Source organism: Mustela erminea, chromosome 16 (assembly GCF_009829155.1).
Source record: "Mustela erminea isolate mMusErm1 chromosome 16, mMusErm1.Pri, whole genome shotgun sequence".
Classification (NCBI taxonomy): domain Eukaryota; kingdom Metazoa; phylum Chordata; class Mammalia; order Carnivora; family Mustelidae; genus Mustela; species Mustela erminea.
This window is the reverse complement of record NC_045629.1, coordinates 35,130,841-35,157,893: the sequence shown is the minus strand read 5'-3', so window position 1 is coordinate 35,157,893 and position 27,053 is coordinate 35,130,841. Positions and strand designations below refer to the sequence as shown.

Here is a 27,053-nt window from a genome sequence, read left to right as displayed (position 1 = left end):
AATTTTATTACAGCATCAAAAAGGGAGTATAAAATATTCAGCAAGTAGATTTTAACAATTGCACTAACTCTGAGTGTAACTTTTATTCCCAGAAGACCTCATTTAATGCAGTGTCCTGGCTAGAATAGAAAATTAATAGCAGGCAAATAAGTGAAGATGTGAATGAAATCTCAACAGTGAGAGGAAATTAATGTTCATATTAAATAGCATGCTGCCTAATTACAATGTAACAACAGCAAGGGGTGCCTGGGTGGCTCAATTGGTCGGGCATCCAATTTTTCACTCACAACTGAGTTCATGATCTCAGGGCTGTGAGATTAAACCCCAAGGTGGTCTCCATACTGGCCATGTAGTCTGCTTAAGATTCTCTCTTTCCCTCTCCCTATGTCCCTCCCCCTTCTAAAAACGAATGAATGAATGAATGAATGGATGAGTGAGTGAATGAACAAATAAAGTGGAACAACAATTCAAATAACAGTTAAACAAATAAAAGATATCCTTTTGAAGCCAATCTTCATTACACCGAACACAATACTGTAAGTATTTCTATACACTTGGGTTCACCAGTATGACATTCAAGACCCTTCACAGCCTGACATCAATCTTACCATTCACTACTCTTCTCCATGAGCCCACTTTTTCATCCACAGGGCAGATCTTTCACTTCTGCCCAAATTAGCACTCCAGGTATAATGTTTCATCCACCTGGAATTATTTTTTCCATACCTGTCCACCCTTTCAACACTGATTTTAAATTTCTCCTAACATTGATTTTAAATTTCTCCTTTGCTCGAGTCATCTCTCACCACACCTGTAGTCACTTTAATTAATCTCTTGCAGCAATTATAGACTCCATCATTCTATTCTGTTTGCACCATGTATTCCAAATCTGTTCAGAATCTCACAGCCAGAAAAAGTAGAAGATTTCTCTTAGCACTACAGACTGTGATATCTATGTACAAATTTTTACCACAAGGTGTATACCACATGGAGGCCAGGTTTCAAGCACTTTACAAACAGGAGTTCTGCCTTGCAGTCTGAACTAAGCACCACTATTTCTGTTTTACAGAAATGGATTCTTAGTGATTAACTTCTTCCAGTTACTCAACTACATGTGGCAAAGACGCTAACTGCTCACTGAAGATGACAACTTGCTTGCACGGCGGCTGATGGCAACAGCTGCCCAGTCGCACCTGCATCTGGCTGTGTCGGGGGCACATACGCAGAGTGGAGGGGCACCGTTTCCAAGCTTGAGCTGCAAAGCTGCAGAGTCTCATCATCCCCCTCTTTTCACCCACCTGCCAAGTGGACTTCTTTCCCGGTCTATGGTAACCACTCATGAGAAGACGTCAGAACTTCCCACTGCCTGGTCCCTGGATGAAAGGAGAATAGAGCCTCCCCGCCCCTGGCCCAGCCCATGGATCTCCAGGATACTGACTGTATTATATGTGAGGAAGAAATACACTTCTATTAGATTAACTATTCAAATGTCAGGTTTCTCTGATACTGAGCCTGGCATCCTTTACCTAATATACTATGCAATATTTGACCTATGAGAAAGCTCAACTAAATTGACAAGTCTACTTTAAGTACAAATGCATAGATAATAAGGACTGTACATTCTAGTTTGCCCTGGATTATCCTGGTTTACACCTGATTTGACAGCATAATCATTAATAGCACCTCTTCTCACTTTCAGAAGTACCTCAGTTTAAATGGTAAAGTGTAGTCGCTCTACTGATATACTGATATGAAAAGAATTGCTGGTAAGAATAAATAGTGAAAATAATTAGGGTCAGAAAATGTGGTGCTTGATATACTGCACCACCATTTGTGTGATTTAAAGCAAGTTAATTTCTGCAAGCCTCAGTTCCTAGCCAGCAGAATAGGCATAAATACTCATATTAGTTACCTCACAGTGCTGTTCTGAGGTTGAAAGAAGAGAATCTGTGCTAAAGAGCTTTGAGGATGGTGAGTGCTAGGCAAATATTTAACTATGAATAAGACAAAACTATGAGAGCATGCCATTTTAAGGACTGCAGTTTTACACAACTAGAATCCCTTTTTAAACCAATATATCATTTACTATAACCTTTGAATAAAATATGTGCATTAATATTTTATACATTTAAGGACTAGATTATATTTAAAAAGAATTAAATCCAGCCTATTGAATAACTGCCTCTGGGGTGTCTGACTTTAGAGAGAATGAATACCTACTTGCCTTACAAAAAGACCCCAGTGCCTTCTCTTTGGAGAAACCCCAAATTGGAACTGCTGGCTTTCCAGGAAACTTGTAAGTGCACCTTCTCCTTCTTTATCCTCCTCCTGCCCTTCCTCTTCCTTCTTCTTCTTCTTCTTCTTCCTGTCTGTCTCTTTCAATTGCTCTTTCAAAGGCAGGAAAAAGTCCTTAATGAAACCAACCTGTTCCTCCCACCATCCATCCACTCATCCATCCTATGTGCCATTTGCCATGGAAGAATCAATACTCCGCTAGGTGCTAAGAAGATTAATATAAACATACACAGTCCATGCTATCAAGGAACTTAGCCTAGAGGAAGAAGAAATGGATACCAGTTACAAAATAGTAAATATAAAAACAAATTAGGAAAGAAAATATGTGCTAGAAAGGGAAGTAACACATTCCAATTATGTTTGAAGGATCAACGTTGGTTTCCTTAGAGTAATGATATATTTTTTAAAGACTTTATTTATTTATTTGACAGACAAAGATCACAAGTAGGCAGAGAGGCAGGCAGAGAGAGAGGAGGAAGCAGGCTGTCTGCCAAGCAGAGAGCCGGATGCAGGGCTCAATCCCAGGACCCTGGGACCATGACCTGAACTGAGGGCAGAGGCTTTAACCCACTGAGCCACCCAGGTGTCCCAGAGTAATGATATTTGATCTGGGATCTGAAGGATGAACAGTCAAGTGAAGGGAGTGGAGAAGTGGGGAAGTAAGGAAAGGTGGTGGGGAGCTTAGTAGCAAAGAACATTCCATACAACCAAGTGCTAAGGCCCAGGGGAAGGAAAGATGATTTGCTCAAAGAATCGAGAGAAGTCAATTCTCTCAGAAGGCTGAGAGGGTAGTGATCAAAGTCTGCAGATGAGCCAGAAACAAATCACACGTAAACTTTAGGCCATAGCAAGGGTCTGTCTTTTTTCTGAGAACAATGAGAAATCATTGAGAGTTTTTATCAGAGGGTGACATCATTAGATTTGTATTTTGAAAAGATCACTCTGGATGCAAAATTGTAGCTGAGGATAAAAACACATTTGAAATCCATTACTTCTAAGGCATTCTTCTTAGATTGTTACAAATGTTTGTCTGTTTTTCTTCTTTCCTCTTTCTCAAGATGGCTCTCCAATATCTTCCTTTCTACCACTGCATTTCCATTATTTCCGTCATGATCGTGATTGAAAATATCCACCAGATTTCTTTTAAAATTAATAATCTATTCATCATGTTCCTTTTTGGAATTTCTTCAGCATTTGCAAGATATTTATGATGTAAGGAAATTAATTTAATTCTCTATTTTACATATTCTTTTTCTAAGCTAGACTCTGCTTCTCAATGACAGGAACCTGTATTCAGGTTTCAAAGCAAGAATGATTTCTACAGATAAATCATGGTTTTGTTTTGGGTTCTTCCTACTATTAATAACTGACTTCTTAAGTTCATTGTGCCTTTTGCAAGCTCATGAGTGAAATAATCTAAAAATAAAAAATACATCACAAATATTTATTTATAACATGCATGAAATCAAGCCATTATAATCAGTAGAAATTTGCACTGATCTAGACTTAGTGTCCAACCTCTTTAGTACAAAAGGACACTTTATGCATGACCTCTCATATAAAAAATTGTCAATATTAGTCAATATTAAGCATTTAAAAAGTTTGTTTCACCTTTCACATAAGATGTTTGAGGAAAAAATTTCCAGTGACTAAATTTTGATTTTAAAATGTAACAAATATTTCCAGTATTAAAAACTTAAAAACCAAATTCAATGAGGAGGATATATAAGTATTTTGCCTTTTAAAAGTTTAAATTTTATTGAGTAACCAAGCTGAGATACATTTTTATAAGATTTACCTTATAGAAATTGTATTTTTTACAAAAATTATTCAGAATAATTTCACAGCTGGATTCTGATATTTTTAAGAATCCCAACTTACTTGAGCCAAATGGAATCTTTTTTTTTTTTTTTGCCACAGAAAGCTTAGAAATCCTCCATTACGTATCCAAGGCAGGAAGCCAGGGATAAAAAAAGGGATATCATTTTTATATGTGGTGCAAAAAGATGTGTGCAAAAACTGAACATATATAAAAGCAACTAAGTTAAGTCATGGCCAAGTTTCCTTTTCTGTACAACACCCACACGGTATGCTGTGATTATCAGTTTTTGGAAGGCAGCAATACCAACAATCCATCTCTCCACTCAGTTCATTTATTTGAAATCCTTTAATGTGTTCAATTATCATAGCTCCAAACATATGATTAAGGGTATTTATCAGCTAAATATCCTCAGAAAGCTAACTCAGACCTGGGAATGAAGAGACATCAGTTGGGAAAGGAAGGGAGGGCTGATTTTGAAATATGTGTTACAGCCTGGGGACAGGGTCACATAGCACCAAAGTCTGATTGAGTTAACTTATTCAGAAATAGGAGGAATGGGAAAGGAAGGAAATGGGAGAGGAAGGAATCATGCCGACCTCACAATTGAGTCTGGGACATAACCTTGATCATAGATTAAAAAAAGAAGAAGAAGAAGAAAAAGAAGAACTGGAGCCTTTTTTTTTTTTTTTTCAGCTTGAAGAAATAAATATATTTGTTTGTTTTTGTTTAATTGCTCTGGAGTAGTAAGTATACAGAAGTCTAAACAGAAGGAAAAAATACCATCTTAGATATTTGTTCATGTGCTATAAGAGAAATAACCTCAGGAAATAAACTTTGCATTCAATAAAATATATGTTGGGTTCATGAACATGTTGATAAAATGGATAGACCACTGATCTAATTCAGGACACCTTTTCCCTTGTTATGGTATGGAAATTAGAAATCTCTGCCAACAAAGTAAGAATAAAAAGTCCAAAAGAAGGAAGTTAATCAAAACTTTAGACTGTGACCTACTTTCAAAATCCAGATTAGAATTCCAATACTTTGAGCTCCAACTTCTGAGCTCCCCTAGTTATTCCATGCACTGTAATTTTGAGGTAGGATTCAGCAACTTTTAAAATAATTTCTCATTTTTATGAATTTGAAAAGAATATAAAATACATACTATTCAAATTTTCAATTCAGAATTTGATGGCAATTGCATGGTAAAAGATGTTTTCTCCAAAAGACACAGAAAGTTTTATAATACGGATATATGGAATTATTCACCTTAAATTTCAGGTGTACTAACACAGTTAACTGAGTAAAATCATCCTTCCTGGATCTATAATGTTTGACTTGCCAATAGGTTTACTAAAGACATACAATGAAACCTGGCAAGATAAAATCATCTCTGCTATTCAGCTGAACAGATGGCCTGGGGTATAGAAGACATTAATATGGTAAGAAACTTAAACATTAAAGATAAAGTGTTTAATCTTTCATAAATGAGAGTTTTAAATATTAGAATCAATAAGAATATTTGCATATATGGGTTTGGAAGTTGGAAATCAGTAGGAGTTTAAGGGAATTGACTTTAGGCCTCTGCTAAGAAAGTGGTCACTTTAGGAAGGCCACGGTCTCTACAGCGTAGACCTGGGGGATGAAGTAGTTTTGTAGAAAACACTTTGGACTTATATTTTCAGAGGGCTTATTAGTGGGCTGCTTTTTACTGACCCCAATTTTTCTCCACAGATCCATTTTCAGCCAATAGTCTTCAGACTTTATATGTTCTCCTTGGGTCAGCTTATCCATTTCTATAGCTTTAACACCATCCATGCTAATGACACACAAATCTCTACTCAGTCCAAATCTTTCCTCTTAGTTTGGACCTGTGTATCCAAGATGATAGTAGATACATATACATCCATCTCCTCAGGCATGCCCTTCAACCCTAACCTATCTATTCAGTCCTGCACTCACTATCTTACAGAAAAACCTTTTCTCTTAGGAAATCGTTCTCCATCCTCAACCCAGAACATGGGAATCATTCCTGATTCTTCTATCTCTGTCTGTCTCATCTACTGTGCCAACTAGTTATTTAATCTTACCTATTTAATCCTACCTATTTTTCCTCATTTTCCTCTCTTCACTTCCATAATTTCCATTCCTCTTTCGGTAGTTTCCCATTACATGTCCCATTTCCAGTTTTGTATCACACTAATCCATCCATCAAACAGTTGATGGATTATTTTTTCAGTAAAAGACAATTCAACACCTGCTTTCCAAGTTAAAATCTTCCAGTGTCGGAACAGCCACTCATATTTCATTTATTAAATGTTGGGTTTCATCACATTCATAGCCTATTCTCAGTTTAAGGGTATATTTATAACCTCCATAGAACTATAAAAACTCACCTATTCTATAGAATGTTCAGTTTTTTTCTGGTACTACTGACATTTATTTTTTTTTTAATATTTTATTTATTTATTTGACACACACACACAGAGAGAGTACAAGTAGGCAAAGAGGCAGGCAGAGAGAGAGGGTGAAGCAGGCTCCCTGCTGAGCAGAGAGTCCGATGCGGGGCTCAATCCCAGGACCCTGAGATCAGACCTGAGCCGAAGGCAGAGGCTTAACCCACTGAGCCACCCAGGCACCCCTTGACATTTAATCTCTAAATTTTATATAAAGAATTTTGAATACATAGTGATATGAAAAGATCATTTCTGTTTAGAAGAAGTTATTTTAACTATGTATTGAGAGCAAATAAGATAATATAGGTAAAGTACTGGCCCAGTGGAAGGCTTCATCACTGTTAATTTTCTTCTCATTCTAAGAGAAAGAAGAATACTTTACACAAGTTATGGTACATGAAGCTAATAGCAGTTTCATATGATGGTGTTCTGTTATTTGATCCATCATCAATTCACTTCAATTTAAGGGCTTATAGAGCTTGGTGGGGCCTGCAAATCATAAAGGGTTTATTTGAAGTCAAAAAATTAATGAAGAAAAGTGATTTACCTAAACCTAAATTTTGCTGGTCAGTAAAAATAAAGGTACAATATTTAAAGTCAGAAATGGATAGATTTCCTGGAAAACTGAGTCTTCTTTAGGACTTGGCTGGGAAACTTCCTCTCTATAAGGGACAACTGGAAGACTTGCCTGAATTTCCAGCAATATGGTTTTAGAAAAACCATAGACACTTGACCTGAAAAGCAATCTTACTAACCGTTATAAAGCATATGCTTTGTATGAAAAGATGTACACTTTATTTTATTTTACTTTTTTAAAAGATTTTATTTATTTATTTGACAGACGGAGATCACAAGCAGGCAGAGAAGCAGGCTCCCTGCTAGCAGAGAGCCCAATGTGGGGCTTGATCCCAGGACCCTGGGATCATGACCTGAGCCAAAGGCAGAGGCTTTAACCCACTGAGCCACCCAGGAGCCCCAAGATGTACACTTTAGACTCAAGTAGTGTGAAAGACTAGATTTCAGCTGAAAGAATAAAGTTTTTAACTTGGATTCAGGCAGAAAGGGTGATTATGGCTGATCAAGATATATGCTCCAGAGATTAACCTGAGGACACAACAAAGAGAGGATCTGAGACAAATGACTAAGAATGAGAAATGGTATCTTATTAGAAGCACAATTTAATTCTGTGGCTCTCAAAGAGTAGTGATTTGGTGTCATCATTTTTTTCCTTGGGTTTTTCTAAGTTAGCCACAAAATTTTTAGTATTGATGTTCTCTTTATCAATTACATTCTTCTCAATAAGAGAGTAATCAACTGAACAGTGGGAGGAAATGGGATTCTGGAAAATTAGCTATAGTTCATTACTAAGTGAAGAATGTGCAACTATTGATTTCAGGGTCATGAGCTGGAGTGCTATGTTGGGTGCAGAGATCACTTAAAAAAATAAAGTTCATTAGTAAGTGGATTGGACCTTTAATTGGCCATACATTGATAATGAATTTTTAAAAAAATAATAATTAAAACATTTCTGCAAGTATGTGTTAGTTTCGTAACAATCAGGATATAGGCAATAAATGGGTGTTATTTCTCTAACATTGGCTAGAATGTGGCCTTGAAATAAGAATTTCAACTTAGAAAAACAAAAGTTGTCAGAAAATTTCCATTTCAAGGTAAATAAGCAGAATGGAGACGTTAAGGGAAATAAAAAAAGAACAAATAAAAAATTTATCAATGTCTTTTGGAAAGCTTTACCTTTCTTTAAAATATAAAAAAAGTGAATTAGAGAAAGGTAAATAAAAACTATATTCCTATATATAAGTGATTATTTGTGGGTCTGTAGCAAGCAAACACTTATGTAAAAATCCTCCCCCCCACCCCTGAAGACTATCACCTCAGACTTCACTCTTATTTTATTGAATTCTATGGCTTCCCAAACATTTTTCATAACTACGTTATGTGACTTACAAGTATAATGTCCTTAACACTCTTCTAACTTGGTTTGTCTATGCTTTTAGCTTCTTTCTTTTTTTAAGCTTTTTTTTTTTTTTTAGCTTATTTCTTTTATATGCTCCTTCATCTTTATGTCTGCGGACATAATAGAGATACATCATAAATTATGCAATCCCAGGTACTGATGAAGGCTATGAAAAAAATACATAAGTACTATAATGAAATGGATAATGTAGGCAAGAGGGCAGAAGACTAGGTAAGTTGGTCAGGAAAAGCCTCTCCGGGGAAGGAAAATTTGAGTACAGCACATAATCAAATAGGGAACAATAAATTAGCAAAGATCTGTCTTCTGAGCAGAAGGAATAGCAAGTCCAAAGCCTCTGAGGTAAAAACAATCTTGGAACGTTTGAGGCATAGCAAGATGGCCAGGATTACTGACACGGTACACAAAGACAGAGAGAAGGAGATGAACTTGAAGATGTGTGAGGTATTCGAGGTGTAGTATAGAATATAAATCTCACCCTGGGTGAAATGGAAAAGCATTAGATTTTTAAGAGCATGTTAATGGCATTGTCACATTTATGTTTTTTTTTTAAATTTTATTTATTTATTTGACAGACAGAGATCACAAGCAGGCAGAGAGGCAGGAGGAGAGAGAGAGGGAAGCAGGCTCCCCCCTGAGCAGAGAGCTGGATGTGGGGCTCGATCCCAAGACCCCGAGATCATGACTCGAGCTGAAGGCAGAGGCTTTAACCCACTGAGCCCCAGGTGCCCCCACATTTATGTTTTTAAAGGGACACTGGTGAGAGTGGAAAGAAGCAGACCTGTTAGGTGGTTACTTCAGCAGCCTAGCTGAGGCATAATGGTGGCCTGGATGAGATGGCTACTGGCAGATCTAAAAGATGATTGGGTTTGGGATATATCGAAGGCAAGAAACATGATGATAGATTATATCTGCAGTGTGGAGAGAAAAGAAGAATCAGAGTTGACACCTCAGTGTTTGTTTGAAAAATTGATTAAGTGAGGGTTCCAGTTACTGTGATGCAGAAGTCTGGAAATGAAGGGAAATTGAGGATGTGAAAAATCAAAAGGGTTTTGTTCTGGGCATATGATGCTGAGAGAAAATGTTGTATAATCAACTTAAAATACGAATCTGGACAGGAGAAGAGGTATACATTAACGGATCAGTGGTGTCTTAATTATGTTTTTTTCTCTTGTACAAAAATAGACTAATTTTTATTTTTTAATCCACAGATTTATTATAAAGTATTTCCTCCTAATAATTTGCATTTTACTTCAGACTATATTCTTTTCTCTCCTTTGAAAAAAACCTATATATTTCTTGAATATTAGATAAAAATTTGATCATGACTGAACAGGCATGACATACAAGATTCTGGACTAGATAAAAAAGAGTGGGTTATATTCCTTTTCCAGTTCTCGATTAACTTCTTATTGCTATTTTCTATCTCTTCTCTTCAAGCAATAAAAACAGAAAATTAGGAAAATATGCTAACCCTCAGAGCAAATGCTAAAAGTATAAAAGACAGAGTTATCTTTTTGCTTAGCATAGTGTTTCCTGGAAGACAGGTACCGTTTCAAGTCAAATAAAGTAAAATATGATGCATATTTTTTCATTTGCCTGGACCTCTTAGGCTTGGTGGAGGGAACACGTCCTACAACACGGACTTGATCTCAAGTCTGTAAACTGGCAGAAAAAATAAGAAACACGTAAAACAATACAAAAACATGAAAGTAATATAAATTACCAATATGCAAACGCTATACCTGGTTAAACAAGAGACAGATATTATGGTAGTGCTGGCTTTGTCACAGCTAAATTGTATGCAGATATGAGCAAAGACGAGAACACTAATGTGAAAGCCATATGTGAGCACGACTTACCAAGTGGTTGGCCGGCAATGATCCTGGCATTTTCTCCAGCCACTGCCGCTCTCGCGTGTCGCTCACTCATGTACTGTACAAATGCATAACCCTTGTGAACTGAGCATCCAACTATTTTTCCATACTTTGAGAAAATGGCTTCAATGTCAACTTTCTTGACAATGGCTGTATTTAGATTGCCGATGAAAACTCGGGAGTTGATGGACTTGGGGTCATTCTTATTGGTGACATTGCTGGTCTGTGTTTTGCCAGTCATGGTTGGCTCACCTTGTTTTAATCCTTAAACAAACAAACAGAAATAATCAAAAGGAAAAGAATTAGGTTGGATGGATATTACCAATATTTAACATTTTTCAACAGTGTAACAGGTAATCTCAAATCCCTAATTACCGCTGATTTTCTTGAGAAGAAAATTTAGAAATATAAAAGGTGAACACTGCATTACAAAATGAAGAAAACACTTATAAACACTTGGCGTATAGTTATAAATGGATTCCTGATTTATTTATCCAAAATCCAGCCTCACATAATGACGAAACCTTTTGTAGTTGTTTGTATTTTTAAGTCAATCAATTTTTCAGAAGAAAGTCTGAGGAATAAGCCACCTTATATTGTTGAGCACATGCATTTTTAGCTCTATATTTTCCATAAAATGCACATATATTGGATCTTTCATTATCAGAAACTTTTTATCAGAAACTAACAATTCTTTCCACTAAATGCTGTAGGAGTGAAAAAAGGTTTAAAAATTTATTTAAAAATTTAACATAAGAAAAATGTAATTGCGTAAGTAAGGGATTTAACCAGAGTTAATTCTGTACATTGTCTTAATGGAGCCAATTTCATATATTGGTTTTTTTAAAAAAAAAAAGACAACACGTGTAGCTAGTTTTCATCAATGATCAGCAAATTAGTAGACTGGCATCTGTGTTGAAATTTCTATTCTCAAACTCATTTTTAATTCATTTAACTAACAGCTCCTCTGTTGCCCAAGGACTGCCACTATTTCTCAAAACTGTTTTCTGAGCTTGGCAGAGTATTTACTTGTGCTTAATTAAACTCAATGAAACTTTGATTTCTAAGTACTCCAGCACTTGCAGACTTATTTTTGTAAGGTTTTAAAAATTCATTCATTCGTTCGTTTATCCAACAATATTTATTAAGCACCTTTTTTTCTTTCTTCTTTCTTTCTCTCTCTCTTTCCCCCCTCCCTCCTCCTTCCTTCCTTCCTTCCGTCCTTTCCCTTCCTTCCTTTCATCCTTCCGTTCTTCCCTTCCCTGCTTCCCCCTTCCCCTCTCCCTCCCTCCCTTCCTTCCTTAGGTCTTTTGTTTTTGGCCAGACATTTTCTTCTAAAGTGACTACCACTTTAAAAAAACTAATATGGTGAAACTAAAATTTCAACAAGGATACAATCTCTGACATTGATGATCATTGTTAAACATTAGCTAATTGATACATTTTATCAGTGCTATAGATAGATAGATAGATACAGATACATATACACATACATATCTATATACATTTATATTCTTTCATATGAATAATCTCTTTTAAAACCTTATAGCTATAAAAACAATAAATAAATACATCTTTTTAAAAAATAATTTTAAAAAATATTTCTAAGGTGAGCATTAAAGTGATAGAAATCTTAAACGCATATAAATTGAATATATTTGAAAATTTACTGACTAAACCAGATACTTCTGAAATCAAGAGCAAGCAAATAACATAAAAATGATTCAAATTAGGTTGTTAACGATCACATTTTGGATTATTAAAATTTTACTAAATAGTCAAAATTATACATAACCCTTTGTTATGAAGTTTGAGTTCATAAACATTTAGATATTCCATAAAAAGTAATAGTATGGCATCATTCAAATCAAGGATTATGTTGCTTTCTTGTTTTGTTTCAGTTTAGCTAGACCTGAGTGGTTGCTTTAGGAATTATTCAGGGTTAGGGTTAAAGGAAAGGAAAGCTGGTAATTTTGTTTTTAATTTTGCAACTTGAGTTACTGCATATCTCAAGACAAATGCTCTGAGAATCAACTGGATACAGAAAAGTCAAGGTGTACATATGTATTTTAAACAAATGACTAGCTACCTCATACAATTTCATGTATTTTAATCACACTGAAAGGGAAAACTAAAGATCCATTTTGGGGGCTCCAGAATCCATAGTTACCTTTCTTACCACTCCAGGCCAACATGAGTAATGCAATCCATAGAAATACTCTTATTTCCTTTTTGCTCTTATGTAATCAATGTTTTTAGAAATATAGTAGAGTTACTTTCAATAATAAACCATGACTATGGTTGATGTTTTATTTCCTAAAGAGGGATGAACTGGTTAAAATGCAAACTCAAGAACTGTTTGAGTGGGTCAGACCCATGGCTGACAGAGCCCAGTGGTCTCTCTTTGATAATGACCCTGAGTCAAATTTAAGATGAAGGCACAGCTATTCTAGAATTCCACATGCTCTCTCTGACTGCATCTGTTTGCTCTATGTAAATGATTCTCAAAGCTGTAACTCCAAATTGCCAATTGTGTAATTCTTCTTATTGATTCTTCATCACCTTATAGTCTGTATGTGTCTACTCTCTCACACAAGATTACTTGCCAGTTTCTATCAGCATTTATAATGACAAAGTTTTGTCACAGTGTTGTACATTGACATTTCAACATTCTGCAAAATTGTCTTAATTCATAGTATAATATTTAGCTTGTACTTCTATATTACATGAATCTTCAATCAGTCGAAGGACTTCACTTTCAGACATGATAGAATAACAGGGGTTTTAACCTTCCTGACTCCAAAAACTAGAAAACCAGGTTAATATAGACGAAACAACTGTTTTCAGACATTAAACCACAGGCATCGCAGAGCCATGACATCTAAGAGAAAAGGAACATATTTCAGGTCATAGAGCTGCGATATGTGTCTATGTGTAATGTGTTCGCATATGTGTGACTGAAAGCAGAGACAGCTACCTTACTGAGTTGAGGCAATAGAAATCAGAGCTCAGGGAGTCGGATGAACCAGGAAATTGTGAGGCAGATTTCTAGAAAGAAGAGAGTTATTCAGACTACTCCATTTGTCTTCAGGATCTTTTGAGTCTATGTTGGTTCCTAGAATATGCATGCAAAAGTTCAGCTTCTATGAGGTTGGTTAAAAACTTATTGGAAAGCTGTCAGTTACCAGACCCATAAAAGGCTGAGAATCATTCAAGTTCCTACCAGCAACAGTAGAGTGTCCAAACCGGCCCCCTGGAGCATTATATTCAGACACCAGATAAGTGATCCCCTACAGTAAAAGGTACTCTGCGACTACCCTAAAAGAACTTAAAAACAAGTCTCAAGATGATCGAACTAAACCAAAAACAATCCAAAGGTCTACCAGAGCAAAGCACAATACTTATTTAAAAAAAAAAAATAAAACTCACACAACACAAAATACAAAATCTTTAGCATTCAAGAAAAAATTCCTAGAGATCCCATGAATTGAAAAGTGTGATCCATAACCAGGAGAAAAATTAATGATATAAAAAAAGAATTAAAGGAATGTCTACACTCTTAATCTCAGGAAATGAACTGAGGGTTACTGGGCGGGGGGCGAGGAGGGAGAGGGTGTTTGGGTTATGAACATTGGGGAGGGTATGTGCTATGGCGAGTGCTGTGAATTGTGTAAGACATCTGATGATTCACAGACCTGGGACCCTGAAGCAAATAATACATTATATATGTTAACAAAGGAACGTCTACAGATGAAAACTAGATCTAAAATTAAAAATACATACTTAATGGATATTATAGGTGATAAGACTCTGCAGAAAACAGATTTGTGAATTTGAAGTTATGGAAATAGTGAATATCCAAGATGTATTATAGAGATAAAACGCTAAGAAAAAAAGCTGAGCAGAGAGCCTTGGTAAGTCAAATGATAGTACCACGCTATTTAATATACATACACCTGGAGTCCCACAGGGGTAAAAATACTCAAAAGAACAATAGTCAAATATCTCCCAAATTTGATGAAAATTCTATCATTCCACAGATCCAAGAATCTCACTGAATTCTAATCAGAATAAACAAAACGACAGACTGATCATAATCAAATTGCTGAAAACCACTGATAAAAAGAAAAATCAAGGAGCTCTGAGGTACTGAAATAATGCTTACATTACTCCATTCAATCCGTGCACTGGGTGTGGTGCAAAAACAATGAATACTGTTATGCTGAAAATAAATTTAAAAATTAAAAAATAAAATGCTTACATTGTAAGAATAGATATGTTATAGCTACAAAGCAAATGACAAGAGAAAAGTGAATATTTTGATGAAAATGCAACTAAGCCTAGAACTTGTCTCTTTGTTTTTAAGCTAGAAGTTTGAAAGGAGCTAGTGTTAAGTGTTTATGAAGGCTGCCATATGATAAACTATAAACCACTGATGCCCCACAGAATTTTCTATAAAGATGGACATATTCCATGCCTACACTACCTAAAATGGTAGTCAATAACCCCATTTGACTTTTGAGTACTTAACTCTTGCCACTATGAGTGAAGTACTGTATTTTTAATTTTACCTAGTTAAAATTAAAGCAATATTTTAATGCATTTTTGTACCCAAAAAGGCTAAACAGGACTCTTGTCCTTTAAAAATATATTTACTGTATAACTCAGAAACTATTTGTTTATTTGTGTATTACAGAATATGTTTTTGGTCCCAGAAAGTTACAAAAGATATGATGGTATTAGATATATTTCAGAAGAAGAATAATTAAAAATTTAAACAGTTGCCATATGAAGACTAATGTAAGAGTACTGTGGAAAGAACTAAGATGCCCTTCAACAGACAAATGGATAAAGAAGATGTGGTCCACAAACACAATGGAATATTAGCCACCAGAAAGGATGATTACCCAACTTTTGCATCAACAAGGATGGGACTGGAGGAGATTATGCTAAGTGAAATAAGTCAAACAGAGAAAGTCAATTGTCATATAGTTTCACTTATTTGTGGAACATAAGGAATAGCATGGAGGACATTAGGAGAAGGAAGGGAAAAATGAAGGGGGAGAAATTGAAGTTGGAGATAAGCCACGAGAAACTATGGACTCTGGGAATGAAATGAAGGGTTTCAGAGGGGAGGTGGGTGGGGGGATGGGTGAGCGGGGTGGTGGGGGTTAAGGAGGGCACGAATTGCATAAAGCACTGGGTGTTGTATGCAAACAATGAATCTTGGAACACTACATCAAAACTAATGATGTACTGTATGGTAACTAACACAATATTTTAAAAAAAAGAGTAAGGTTTTCATTCTAAAAATATCACACCAAGATTGTAAATACTCTATAAAATCAGAAAGAATGTGTATGGAATAGTTAAAGATCTGTCTTCGCAGATTTCTAGCTTTGAATCTAAGAAGGATACATTAATTATTAAAGACAACATTAAAATTTACTATAGAGAAAACATTTTTGGAGTAGACAAGATTAATACAGCAGTAAATTCTACTCTTCTCTTGATTTCATGGTCCTGCATTTCCAAACTTAGATTTATTTAGACATTCAATTGAACACAGAATAAACTACAAAAATAACAAGAAATACCCTAGTATTCAAGAAAGTCAGTCAACAATACTAGTTCATGTTATATTCAAAAACCTGGGAAAAGAAGAAAAACATACAAAAATGATTAAGAAAATAATATCATGCCCTAAACATTATAATCTGTTAAAGTCTAGAGTTACTACTCAAAGAAGTCCTATAATATATGTTAAAACCTTGGAAGTGCTGCAAGATTTACAAACTAGTGATATCTGAAAAGAAAGAGCTCATATCCAGTTGAGAAGACCAGAGAAAACTTCTTGAATCAGAAAATATCTGATTTTATCATTAAAGAATATTATGAAAATTCAATGAGCACAGTTAGTTTCTTAACATGCACAAAAGGACAGTCGTTTTCCAAATACTTTTAACTCATCTAAATGTACTTGAATATTTTTTTACATTTAAAAAAGTTGGCAGAAAACTTCTTAGATGTATAATTATAAAAAAGGAAAAAGTTGAACCAAAATAAACAAATTTATTTAATCACCTTTTCTTGGACAAAATAAACCAAAAGAATGTCCCCCCAAAAGTCTGAATTTATTCTTCAGAAAACCATCCACAATTTAGGAAGACATAACAAATCTACCAGGGCAGTGACAGACAGTTCTTCAGCAGAATTCATAAAAACTATTCATAAAAGCCTCATTAAAACTATTTTGTGAAAAATGTTCAGATGCCCATTTGCATGAGAAAATCAAGTATACGTGGTGATATCTCTATCACTTATAAACATCACTATTATAGTGAATGCTCAATTCTTAGATCGCAGACCACTTCCTACCATAAGCCAAAGGTAGTTTTTTCAAAGTACTTTACAGAATGTGTATACACAAAAGGAAATATACACATATGAAGGGAAAAAAAGTAATTCTAACCTGAAGATATTTACTGTTAAAATTTTGGTGTATTTTCTTTGCCATTGCTTTCCAGTACTTAGAAGAAAAAGAGTTATAAATTAGAAAAAAGTCATCATAATCTATATACCTAGTGCCACTGTTTATTACTTCTACTCATTTTATTATGCTATTATAAACCATCTTATTGGATATAACTTACACAATCACATACTAACAAACTGTACCATGATATTCTTCATTCTCTTTTTTTTTATTTATTGTTTTTTTTTAATTAATTTTTTATTTTTTATAAACATATATTTTTATCCCCAGGGGTACAGGTCTGTGAATCACCAGGTTTACACACTTCACAGCACTCACCAAAGCACATACCCTCCCCAATGTCCATCATCCCACCCCCTTCTCCCAAACCCCCTCCCCCCATATTCTTCATTCTCTTGATGAGCATTTAGCTTGTTTCCAATTTTTTTCAGATAACAAAAGTATCTCAGATGAACAATGACAAATTTAGTGAGGATAAATTCCTAATGCTAAAATTCTTTGTCAAACAGGAAAGAAAAAACCTCTACTTTAGTTATCAATCCTCAGATATTTTCTAGAAAGTTTAAACACCTTTTCACTTCCATCTGTATTGGCTGTTTTAAGACACTCAAAGTATTTTTGATGTGTTCCATCACCTCCCTAAGTACCATATTCAAAATATTTTCTGATTCATTAGGTTGAGTAGAAAGAATGGGCAAACATACCATAAACTCAATAAGAGAGGGATATTCTGATCTCTGAAATGAAGTAAATGAAGTTTATGACCTTAGCTAGACTGGCACTAGTAACAGACACAGCATAATTCTCTTGTACTCAGAAAAAAGTAAATTAGTGTTTGGAGCTTCCTAGGCATATCACCGAAGTCATTATTATTTAAAAAAATAAAAACTATTCTGATTTCCTTTGTTAAATGCACACTTATTAAGTCTACATATTATATTTTAATATATTAATGTTACATAGTATGTGTTCAATGTTTATTAAAAATTTAACTATTGATTATGAATAAATTAAAAACACTATTAAGATATTTGAACTTTCAGCAGTCCTTCTATCTCAATATTATAATTCGGTTACTACAATTATGAATAACATTCAGAGCAGAAGTGAAATTTCCTACTCATTAAGTTTTGCAAACATATTAATTAGAGTCACATCAACCTATTTTTTATAAAACTGTTTTTAAACTATGTACCTCAGACTATGACTGTAATATTTTGGCAATAGCACACTATAAGAACCAAGAAATCCAGTTGCCATTTTCCTTTTTAACTACAGTTTGTGTGTAAAAAGATTAAAGACATAAAGTATTTTGCTTTTAATAAGGACTTTCTGGTAATAAAGATGATATGATAAATTTTATAGAAAATTAATATGAGATATTTTAGGAAGAAAAATGGTTTAAAATGCCACTTAGTGGGATATAGAAAGATTTTAAAATAGGCAAATGATAGTATTGCATTTCACATTCAGGGCAGAACATAAAAATTTAATGAAATTATTGTAAACAATAGAAAAAATAAAATTATTATAAAAATAAAAAAGGCATTAATTAATTAGCAAAAATGTTAGCTAAAATATCTTAATAGCAGTGATTATCTTTGAATAGAACCACTAACTACAAAGAAATAAGTGTTTTTAAACTGGAGCTTAAGATTAAGTAGTTGATAGGAAAGCAAAAACTACTAAGTAAACACATATAAGTATAAATAATGTAATAACTGTAGTTACAAAAAGGTAATCATTTTGCATTGGTTATTCTAACTATAAATTGGAAATCAATGGATATTAGTGAGTCAACATTTCAAACATAATTAAGAACTTGAAATATTAATCAACCTCTGTGTTAAAATTCAACTTCTGAATTAAAATTATTTTGGAAAATATAAATTGATAAATGAGTCAATTTTTGTAAACAAGGAGTAATGATTAAGTGTTAAGCCATCTCTCGTGAAGCACTTAAAAAGGTGTGGAAGATCCAACCACTATTTGGCAGAGGGTTATTATGGTTTAAAGAAACCATCACCTTGGTTCATGAGAGAGAGGTCAGACACAACCCCGTGTAAATCATAACCAATCTGAAAGAACACAGGTTAGGTCAGGCCTCTGATCAAGAATAAAGTAAGAAACAGATCATCAGTATAATTCTTTTTTTTTTTTTTTTCTTCATGCATTAGTGAACTTGGGCTGCTATAATAAAATGCCAGAGCCTGGGTAGTTTAAACAGCAGACATTTATTTCTCACACTTCTAAAGGCTAAAAGTTCAAAATCAAAGTGCAAACTGATTCAGTTCTTGGTAGGAGATTTCCTCCTCCTCACTATGTCTTCACATAGTAGAGAGAAAAGTTCTGGCCTCTCTTCCTCTTCTTAAAACGATACTGACCCCATCAGGAGAGCCATACCTTCATGACCCCACCTAAACCGAATTACTCCCTTAAAATCCTATCTTCACATTATGGGTTTATTATGGGTTTGGGGTTCAACATATGAATTTAGAGGGTACATAATTTATTCCTTAGAATTTCACATCACCCAAGGATAAAAGCTTATTTGTGTTTGGAGTTTTCAGGAAATGAAATGAACTTTCTATGAAGCATTAGAGAGATTGTGACTGGTGTTACATCTGTTATATCAGGGATCATGTAAGCATTGTCTATTTGATCACCAAATTCAGAGTATAGGATTCCACTGTGATTTTTACAAGTAAGGAACATTATCAACTTTAAATTAAAAAAAAGAAGATTCAAAGGGATAAAACCATACAGTTATTTAACTCAAAAGTATTCATTTCATGGAGTTATCCTGAAGTATACTCACATTCTCTAGAATATGAAAAATTTGGTATCAATCTAGGAAATTTATTGCATATGATGTTCTCAAAAGCTTTCTCCTATGCAAAACAGATCCTTCAGTCACACAAGTCGTCTAAGAGCAAGACTGTAATGCTATTTCCAAGAAAACTCCACTGGTTAACATGACTTAGGCAGAAGACTGTTTTGAGTTATACAGAGAAGTTGAATCAAGAATAATTAGGCACTTTCTACTACTTGACTAGGGAAAAGAAGTCAATCAGGGATAGTAGGTTTTGTAATATAAGGCATATAGAGCACTAACTGCTATCTGAACCATTATTTGGCAGAGGATTGTGAATAATGAGGTAGTTACCTTGGTTTCTGACTGGTCAACCACATCCATGTAAAAATCAAGACCAATGTGACAAGACCCCTTAGTGTTCTGGGACCATGCAGTCAGAAAAAAGTACGAAACAAGTAATAGGTGTCCCTTCATTCTTTGTCACATAACCTTTCTTTTTTAATGCCTGTTATAAACATTGCTAAAACAGTTGCTATTTAAGAGATTTTGAATTTTCAAAGATGGTCTACAAATCATTAAAACTATTTCAAAAGTAGTTATGCAGAAAGGAATAGCCACAAACTGCTAAGATTTAGTCTGTGATTTATATTAAGAATTATATTAAGCATGCTAGGTAACACCGTATCTTAAGAATGCCCAGAGATGATTCTGGTAAATTTTTCCTCAGAATTTGTTAGCTCCACCAATTTACTGGCTCTAATTAGAGTTTCCCTGAAATAATATAAAACAGAGCAGAATGCATTCAACTTTGTATTCAGCTTCTTCCGCTAGTCACACGGTAATGAATGCTATGTTATAGTTCACATTAATACAATTTAAAAATGTAAATATGGACATTCAAAGCAAAAGCATCAGAATATTCACTTCTAATTGATGCATTACATGAGGCCGGCAATGGAGAATTAGAAGATTGTTCTTGTGTATTCACTAGGATAAAACTATGCTCTGTTCCCCATATTCCTCCACTGAATAAAACATCTTTCTCCATTTTTAAACTCTCAGGTCACTTAAAGCTAAATTGCAGGAGATAAACACTGTCGTGCCCACAGGAGAAATTCACTCACTCCTAGTTAACAGGTCCTTTCCACTCTTGTCCTCTTTGTTCAAACTGTCAATCATGACAGTTCCCTCAGGAGTTAAATTCGGACCACTAAGTGATTTCATGGAGGCTACTAAACTGCCCGCAGAGATGAACAACTTTCAATCATTATTGATGTGGCTTTGGAAAACCGGTCCTAGAGTAAAAGGTTTTAAATCCCACAACCAACCCTCTGGCACTTCTGTGCTCTCCTGAAATAGAAATAAATGCCCTACAGTAGGTGCAACGGTGAACTGCCCTCCACGAAATTGAATATTTGGGTTGTATTAAGTAGCCATAAAAATGATATAGTGAAAATGCCTACTGTATGTTTAGATCAGATAAAGTTCCTGTTTACAAATTCCTTAAACTCAGCACCTCTGAATGCAGATACAGCATTATAAATGACAGCATCTAGCCATCCAGATATTGCAAATAACTGATTTAAAGCATAATTTCTCTTTGGTGGAACAAATACTGTCCCTGTTGCTGCCATAGCCTATGACGGGACACAAAATGTTCCAATTCTCCTCTACCCTTAGCTACACAAGGCAGAATCTCCATAAAATATTAGAAAATCCCAGGAAACATAGAAATTAAGAATTATGGATGCCCTTTTCTGAATAGAAGCTAAAGGTTATCAATAATTACCACCTATTTGTAAGCTTGGTAAAAGATTTGTTAAGACCTTATGCCACAAATGATAGTAAGGAGAGAGTAACTGTAGGTATGAGATAACTATGCTCCCTAAGTGTCTTAATTCACTAGACATCTATAGTCTCCACATAGACGTCCTACTGTTTTTTTTTTCTTAGTAAGTTTTTTTAAAAATTTATTATTTTTTAAATAAACATATTATGTATTTTTATCCCCAGGGGTTTTCTTACCTAGTTTTAATATTAGCATAACTAGTATAAATTATCAGACTTGGGGAGGAAAACTACCTTCATTTTTAAGAATGCTGTTGTTGGATTTATACATACAAGGATCACTAATATGTATCAAACTAGTACTGTAGTGTATTGTACAAATTATCTCTAATTTTTTTTAAGCTGATTAAGAGCACATTTTCCATGATGAACACTGAATAATGTATAGAATTGTTGAGTCACTGTATTAGACACTTGAAACAATATAACACTGTATTTAACTACACTCAAGTTAAAAAAAAAAAAAAGGAATTTGTCAAAGTTTACCTTTTGATTGGGTTTCAGCCCATGAAAAGTATAGCCAGCTCTCATCTTTCTGGATGAGTAACTAAGCAGATATGTAACCTCTGGGATGCTCAGTTTTCTATCAGATAACTTCTCTGGAGCTGAATTTGGACTCTGATTTCTAGTGCTTTCCACCAGGTCTTTCCCAAATTGCTTCTCCAGGGACCTCTGGAGATATAACACAGCTTCTGATAATATTCTATCTGAGATCACTGTAATTCTGAAGTTAGCACGTTTTCTCAAAAGAGGTTCTTGTGAATCAACATACTGAAGAGGTTTTAATTAACAAGTGACATATCAGAGCCTTGGCTGATATTTATCTCATACTCATGCAGCAATTGAGAGTCTATAGGTACCTTGCCTTTGGTATTATGATCTGGTCCTTGAGTATAATGGCATGTTCATAATAAGTACCTGATATCATACCAATTCAGGCATCTCGGTCTACACATGGACTTTCAGAAATGACTTTCATGTTTCATCCATCTTCTCTTTCAGTACTTGATATTGCAAGTGAAACTCATGATAGCTTGCAGAGGAGCCAGGAAGACTATTTGGATCTAAACTTCATCTATATTGTACATGTCCTGTGCTCAGGTAACAATATTCAGTGTTGGAAATGCTCTTTTTCAACATTTGTTAGACATTTTTGAGATACTGCTACAATTTTTATTTGTAATTTCTGCTCTAAATAATGAGATCATCTGTGGAGGTAATATTCTGGGAAGGTCAGACTCCAGAAATTGGCCAATTCTACACAGACTGCTGCATTTATACAGAAATATGATCTACTGGGCTCTTATTAGCTTCCGCGCTGATGAGACAGATAGAAATTAATATTCATTGCACACACACACTGATACCAATGGTTTATAATTTACAAAGGTCTATACTAAACCAACATGACAAGCTGTAGCCAGAACAGCTCTGTCTCTCAGAAAGATAACGAAAATTGGATCTGCAGCTGGAGAGAACCCCTCCCTGGAGAGGGAGATAATCTACAGTCAGATATCCTCCTGGGGATGGACCCAGGGAAGCTTATGCCTGAAAAGTAGAGGAGGGTGCTGGGTCTCCACTTTATACAGTCTTTGTCTTGCTCTTAAAGTCTTTTATCCTTTCTTCACATTAAAGAGACCCTTAACCTTGGTTTTTCATGAATTTTGGTTCAATAGAGTGGTCACTGAAGGCTTTCAAAACACATTTCACATGCAAATTTTTCTCAGGACATGTTATTATTTAAAGTATTTCAAACTGATAAGAACAGATACTACACTTGATCTTAGCCAAAAGGCCCTGAGAGATCATGTAGGTCCAAAATATAAGCAACAAAATAGCTTCTTTGGGCTGTTTCGTTTAAGATATTTAAATCCCTGGTCAATGCGTTACACAAAACTTTGCAAAGAGAGAGAAAATCATTCGTTTGATTTTATAGATAATTTTAGTGAGAAATATGTAGTAACAAAATCAACTGCATATGTCCTATATCTGTCCTTTCATGCAGCTCTCATTTTCTTACTAAGTTAAATACAGAGATGATGTATATTATGCATTATATGTATATATATTTATGCCTGTATGTATATATATATATACACATATATACACACACACATGCGCATATTTTCACACTTTTTTTTAGATTTTTATTTATTTATTTGACAGACAGATATCACAAGTAGGCAGAGAGGCAGGCAGAGAGAGAGGAAGAAGCAGACTCCCTGCCAAGCAGAGAGCCTAATGCAGGACTTGATTCCAAGACCCTGAGATCATGACCTGAGCTGAAGGCAGAGGCTTAACCCACTGAGCCCCCCAGGTGACCCACATTTTCACTTTTATATAATTTAGCTCAGGGTTTTGAACATATCAGGTGCTTAACTCTCATTGAGTTCACTTTTAAATTTGCAAATGAAATTTTTAAAATGAATGAATGGGTGGGTAAATGTCTGCTCTTCTTTTTGCTTCTTAAGGATATTATTAGTTTGATTTAAATATACACATCTACAACAACTCTACTCCTCCAACTTCCCAACCAGGCAAATAACAATTCGATTTTTTTTTATAATTTTGAGATAATTTTGTAGACAATACTAATTGGTAAATCCATTGCTTTCAATGACTGCATGATTAATTTTACTGAGAGTCAAAATTCCTGACAGAAGCGTCCAGAGATTCTGTGGGAGGAGCGTATCTGACAGGTTAGCATCTGTAAAAAGCTCTGTCATATCTCATGAGCAAGAAATGCGTTTTTTCCCTCTTGCGTCAACTGAAAGTTTGTTACATCCTGGTACATATGTATTCCATCTCGGTATGGTTACATAGTGTACAATCACTATATTTTATATGTATATGTATTTGAAAATATATATTCATAACTTTTGGCATGACCCACCACCTAAATCAAATAGAAGAGCCTATGTATATTAAATATATACGTAAACCAAATAGGTTGAAATACACACTGGAAGGGATTATCATATTTCTATAAGTAAAAAGCATAATTTTGAGAATCAAAGTGTAAGAAATACTTTTGACCACTATTGTTAATGGTAAGTATTTTTATGCATCCTCACAATTTTTGTGAAGTTCTGAAAGGAATACATGCTCACTACTGAATTAAGGAACATGCAATTCCATATTTGGAATGGATCTCATTATTTTAAAACGGTGTATAAAGACATTCCTCTCTACAAAAACATTTTAGCATCCATGAAACATGACAGATTCAAACAGGAAAGAAGAGCTATTTAAAAAATTGGATGGGGAGTGGTTGTCTCCATTGTATCAAGAAAAAGCTTGTATTTTACTGAAGTATAGTCAGAAATAATAGCTATCACTATGTAGCTATTGTTTAGCTGATAGCTATGTAGTTTATTTGGTAAAATAAAACTGAATATCGCTTAGGGTCATAAAAACAAGCAGTAATGACCTCAGCTTTGCAAAGATTTATACAGAAAAACACAGACATTATAACTACATAAGTAGGTTTTGTAGGCTTGAGAGTCCAGAGGCCAAACTGATTTTTAAAAGAGTGCTGATACGTTTCTTACCCACTGCATATTCAGCAGGCATTATTTGTAGTGTTATCTGATTATCTCTAAGTTCCCATAAAACACTTAACATATAACAGCCACTTTTAGAGGACCATCTGCTAGAACTCTAAGGGCTCTCCAGTGTAATTCTTCATTTATAATGAAACTAACAAAGGCAAAACCCTGGCACTTCCTAGGGTGACCCACGTCTGTAAGCCACGACCACACATCACACAAAGTCTGCTAAGAATTTGGGCTGAGGGAACATATTGCTGAACCTGGAGACAAAACAGATATATACTCTTAAATTTCAAAAACACTGGAGATCTAACAAAATGTAACATTCAAAAGATGTTAACTCATTAATAGTTTTTATGACGCTTTAATGATAGCAAGTTCCTAAGAATGTTATTTTTAGAAGTACAGCATTCCCTTATTTGTAAAGCTGAAGTGAGTCAGAAAATCCATGCGAGTGTCACACACTGGTGTTTCTTACCTTCAAAGAAGGAGTTTATGTCAGATAACTTTTCATGAATATGAAGTTTTTTCCATGTTTTATATTTTATGAAATACAAGGAGTATATATTATAGTGATTACCAACAAGAAAGTTATAGAACAGATGCATAATTTAATAGATATAATTTAATATAATAACGTTATAGAATAGATACATAATTTAAAAAATAAAGCATTGAAACCTTATTTCAATGTAATAAGAGATTATATTTCCTGATATCATATCTCAAAGAAGAATGTTCAGAAAATGTCCCCACATCATGAGTTTGTTCATGGTCGAGAACAAACCTCAGTGAGAATCAGCACAGACCCCCACCATTTGATAAATACTGTCTTCTGGCTGGTAAGTTAGTTCAGTAAAATACAATGAAAAACTAATCCTTATTACCTATAGTCATTATGCATATTTTAAACACAAAATAGCAATATTTCAATGATGTCAGGGCTTACATATGTTTTGCTTTGCTCATGTAGACCATGTGCTAAGACAGGGAAGACAACTTAATCTAAGTTGGGTGGATTGGTCAAAAGTTATAATTCTAAGCAAAGAAATGACATTGAGAGCCTGGGTTCAAAGCTAAAGCAAATGAAAAATCAGAAGTAAGAACACCTTTAGACATCTGAAAACTAAGAAGGAAAAAGAAAGAGCAGCAAAGTAAGAAACAAGACAAAACAAAAAACAATCAGAGAATGCTCAAGATTTTTGGTGGACTGGATCCTGCCTGTTATGGGTTGAGTTAGTAACAGCTGCCCTTGGTGGCTCCCACATTTGTCAAATGCTTTCCTAGATTGTTCGTAAGTTACCACTGAATTAAAAAATACAGCAAATAAGGTAGTATTATCCACATTCTACAGACTGACACAATTACACACACAGAAGCTAACTTGTCCAAGGGGACACAACATGAAATAGTGGAGTCCAGATTCAGACCAATGACTGTCCCGTTCCATTCCATCATGCTATTATTTCTTATACCATTTCACAACACATTTCAACATTTCAGTACTGGAGGATTACGCAAGGAATCAGAGCAATTCAAATCTAAGGCCATTCCTTCCCATTCTGAGAAGATCCTCTCCTTTGAAGCGCTAACATCATGTTGAAGCAATCATGCTGAAGCACTACATGATTCACACTGAAGCACTACACGTACAGTAATCCATACATACGTCCACACATCAAAAGATGTGCCCACCCAGGCAGATAACCCCACACCTCTAAACTTCTGCATATACTGCATTGTATTGTTCTTAAAAATTTGTCTTTCTGCAACCAAACACCTTTTATGACATAATATATGTGTAATCAACATGATATGTACTTTTTTCCACAAGTAAGGCAAGCAAATGTATAAGTAGAAAAATATTTTTGTGATCCCCAACTTAGTTATTTAAGAAATA

General features: G+C 34.7%; 1 protein-coding gene and 1 pseudogene across 1 annotated transcript in view; both read right to left on the bottom strand.

Annotated features, from left to right (window-relative positions):
• The window catches only part of RALYL (RALY RNA binding protein like), a 691,528-nt gene that overhangs the window by 358,851 nt on the left and 305,624 nt on the right, over positions 1–27,053 (bottom strand). Inside the window, 1 exon segment of the mRNA XM_032316060.1 lies at positions 10,429–10,707. Coding sequence (XP_032171951.1) covers positions 10,429–10,707 — 279 coding nt within the window.
• On the bottom strand, positions 23,275–23,408 carry LOC116575626 (annotated as a pseudogene).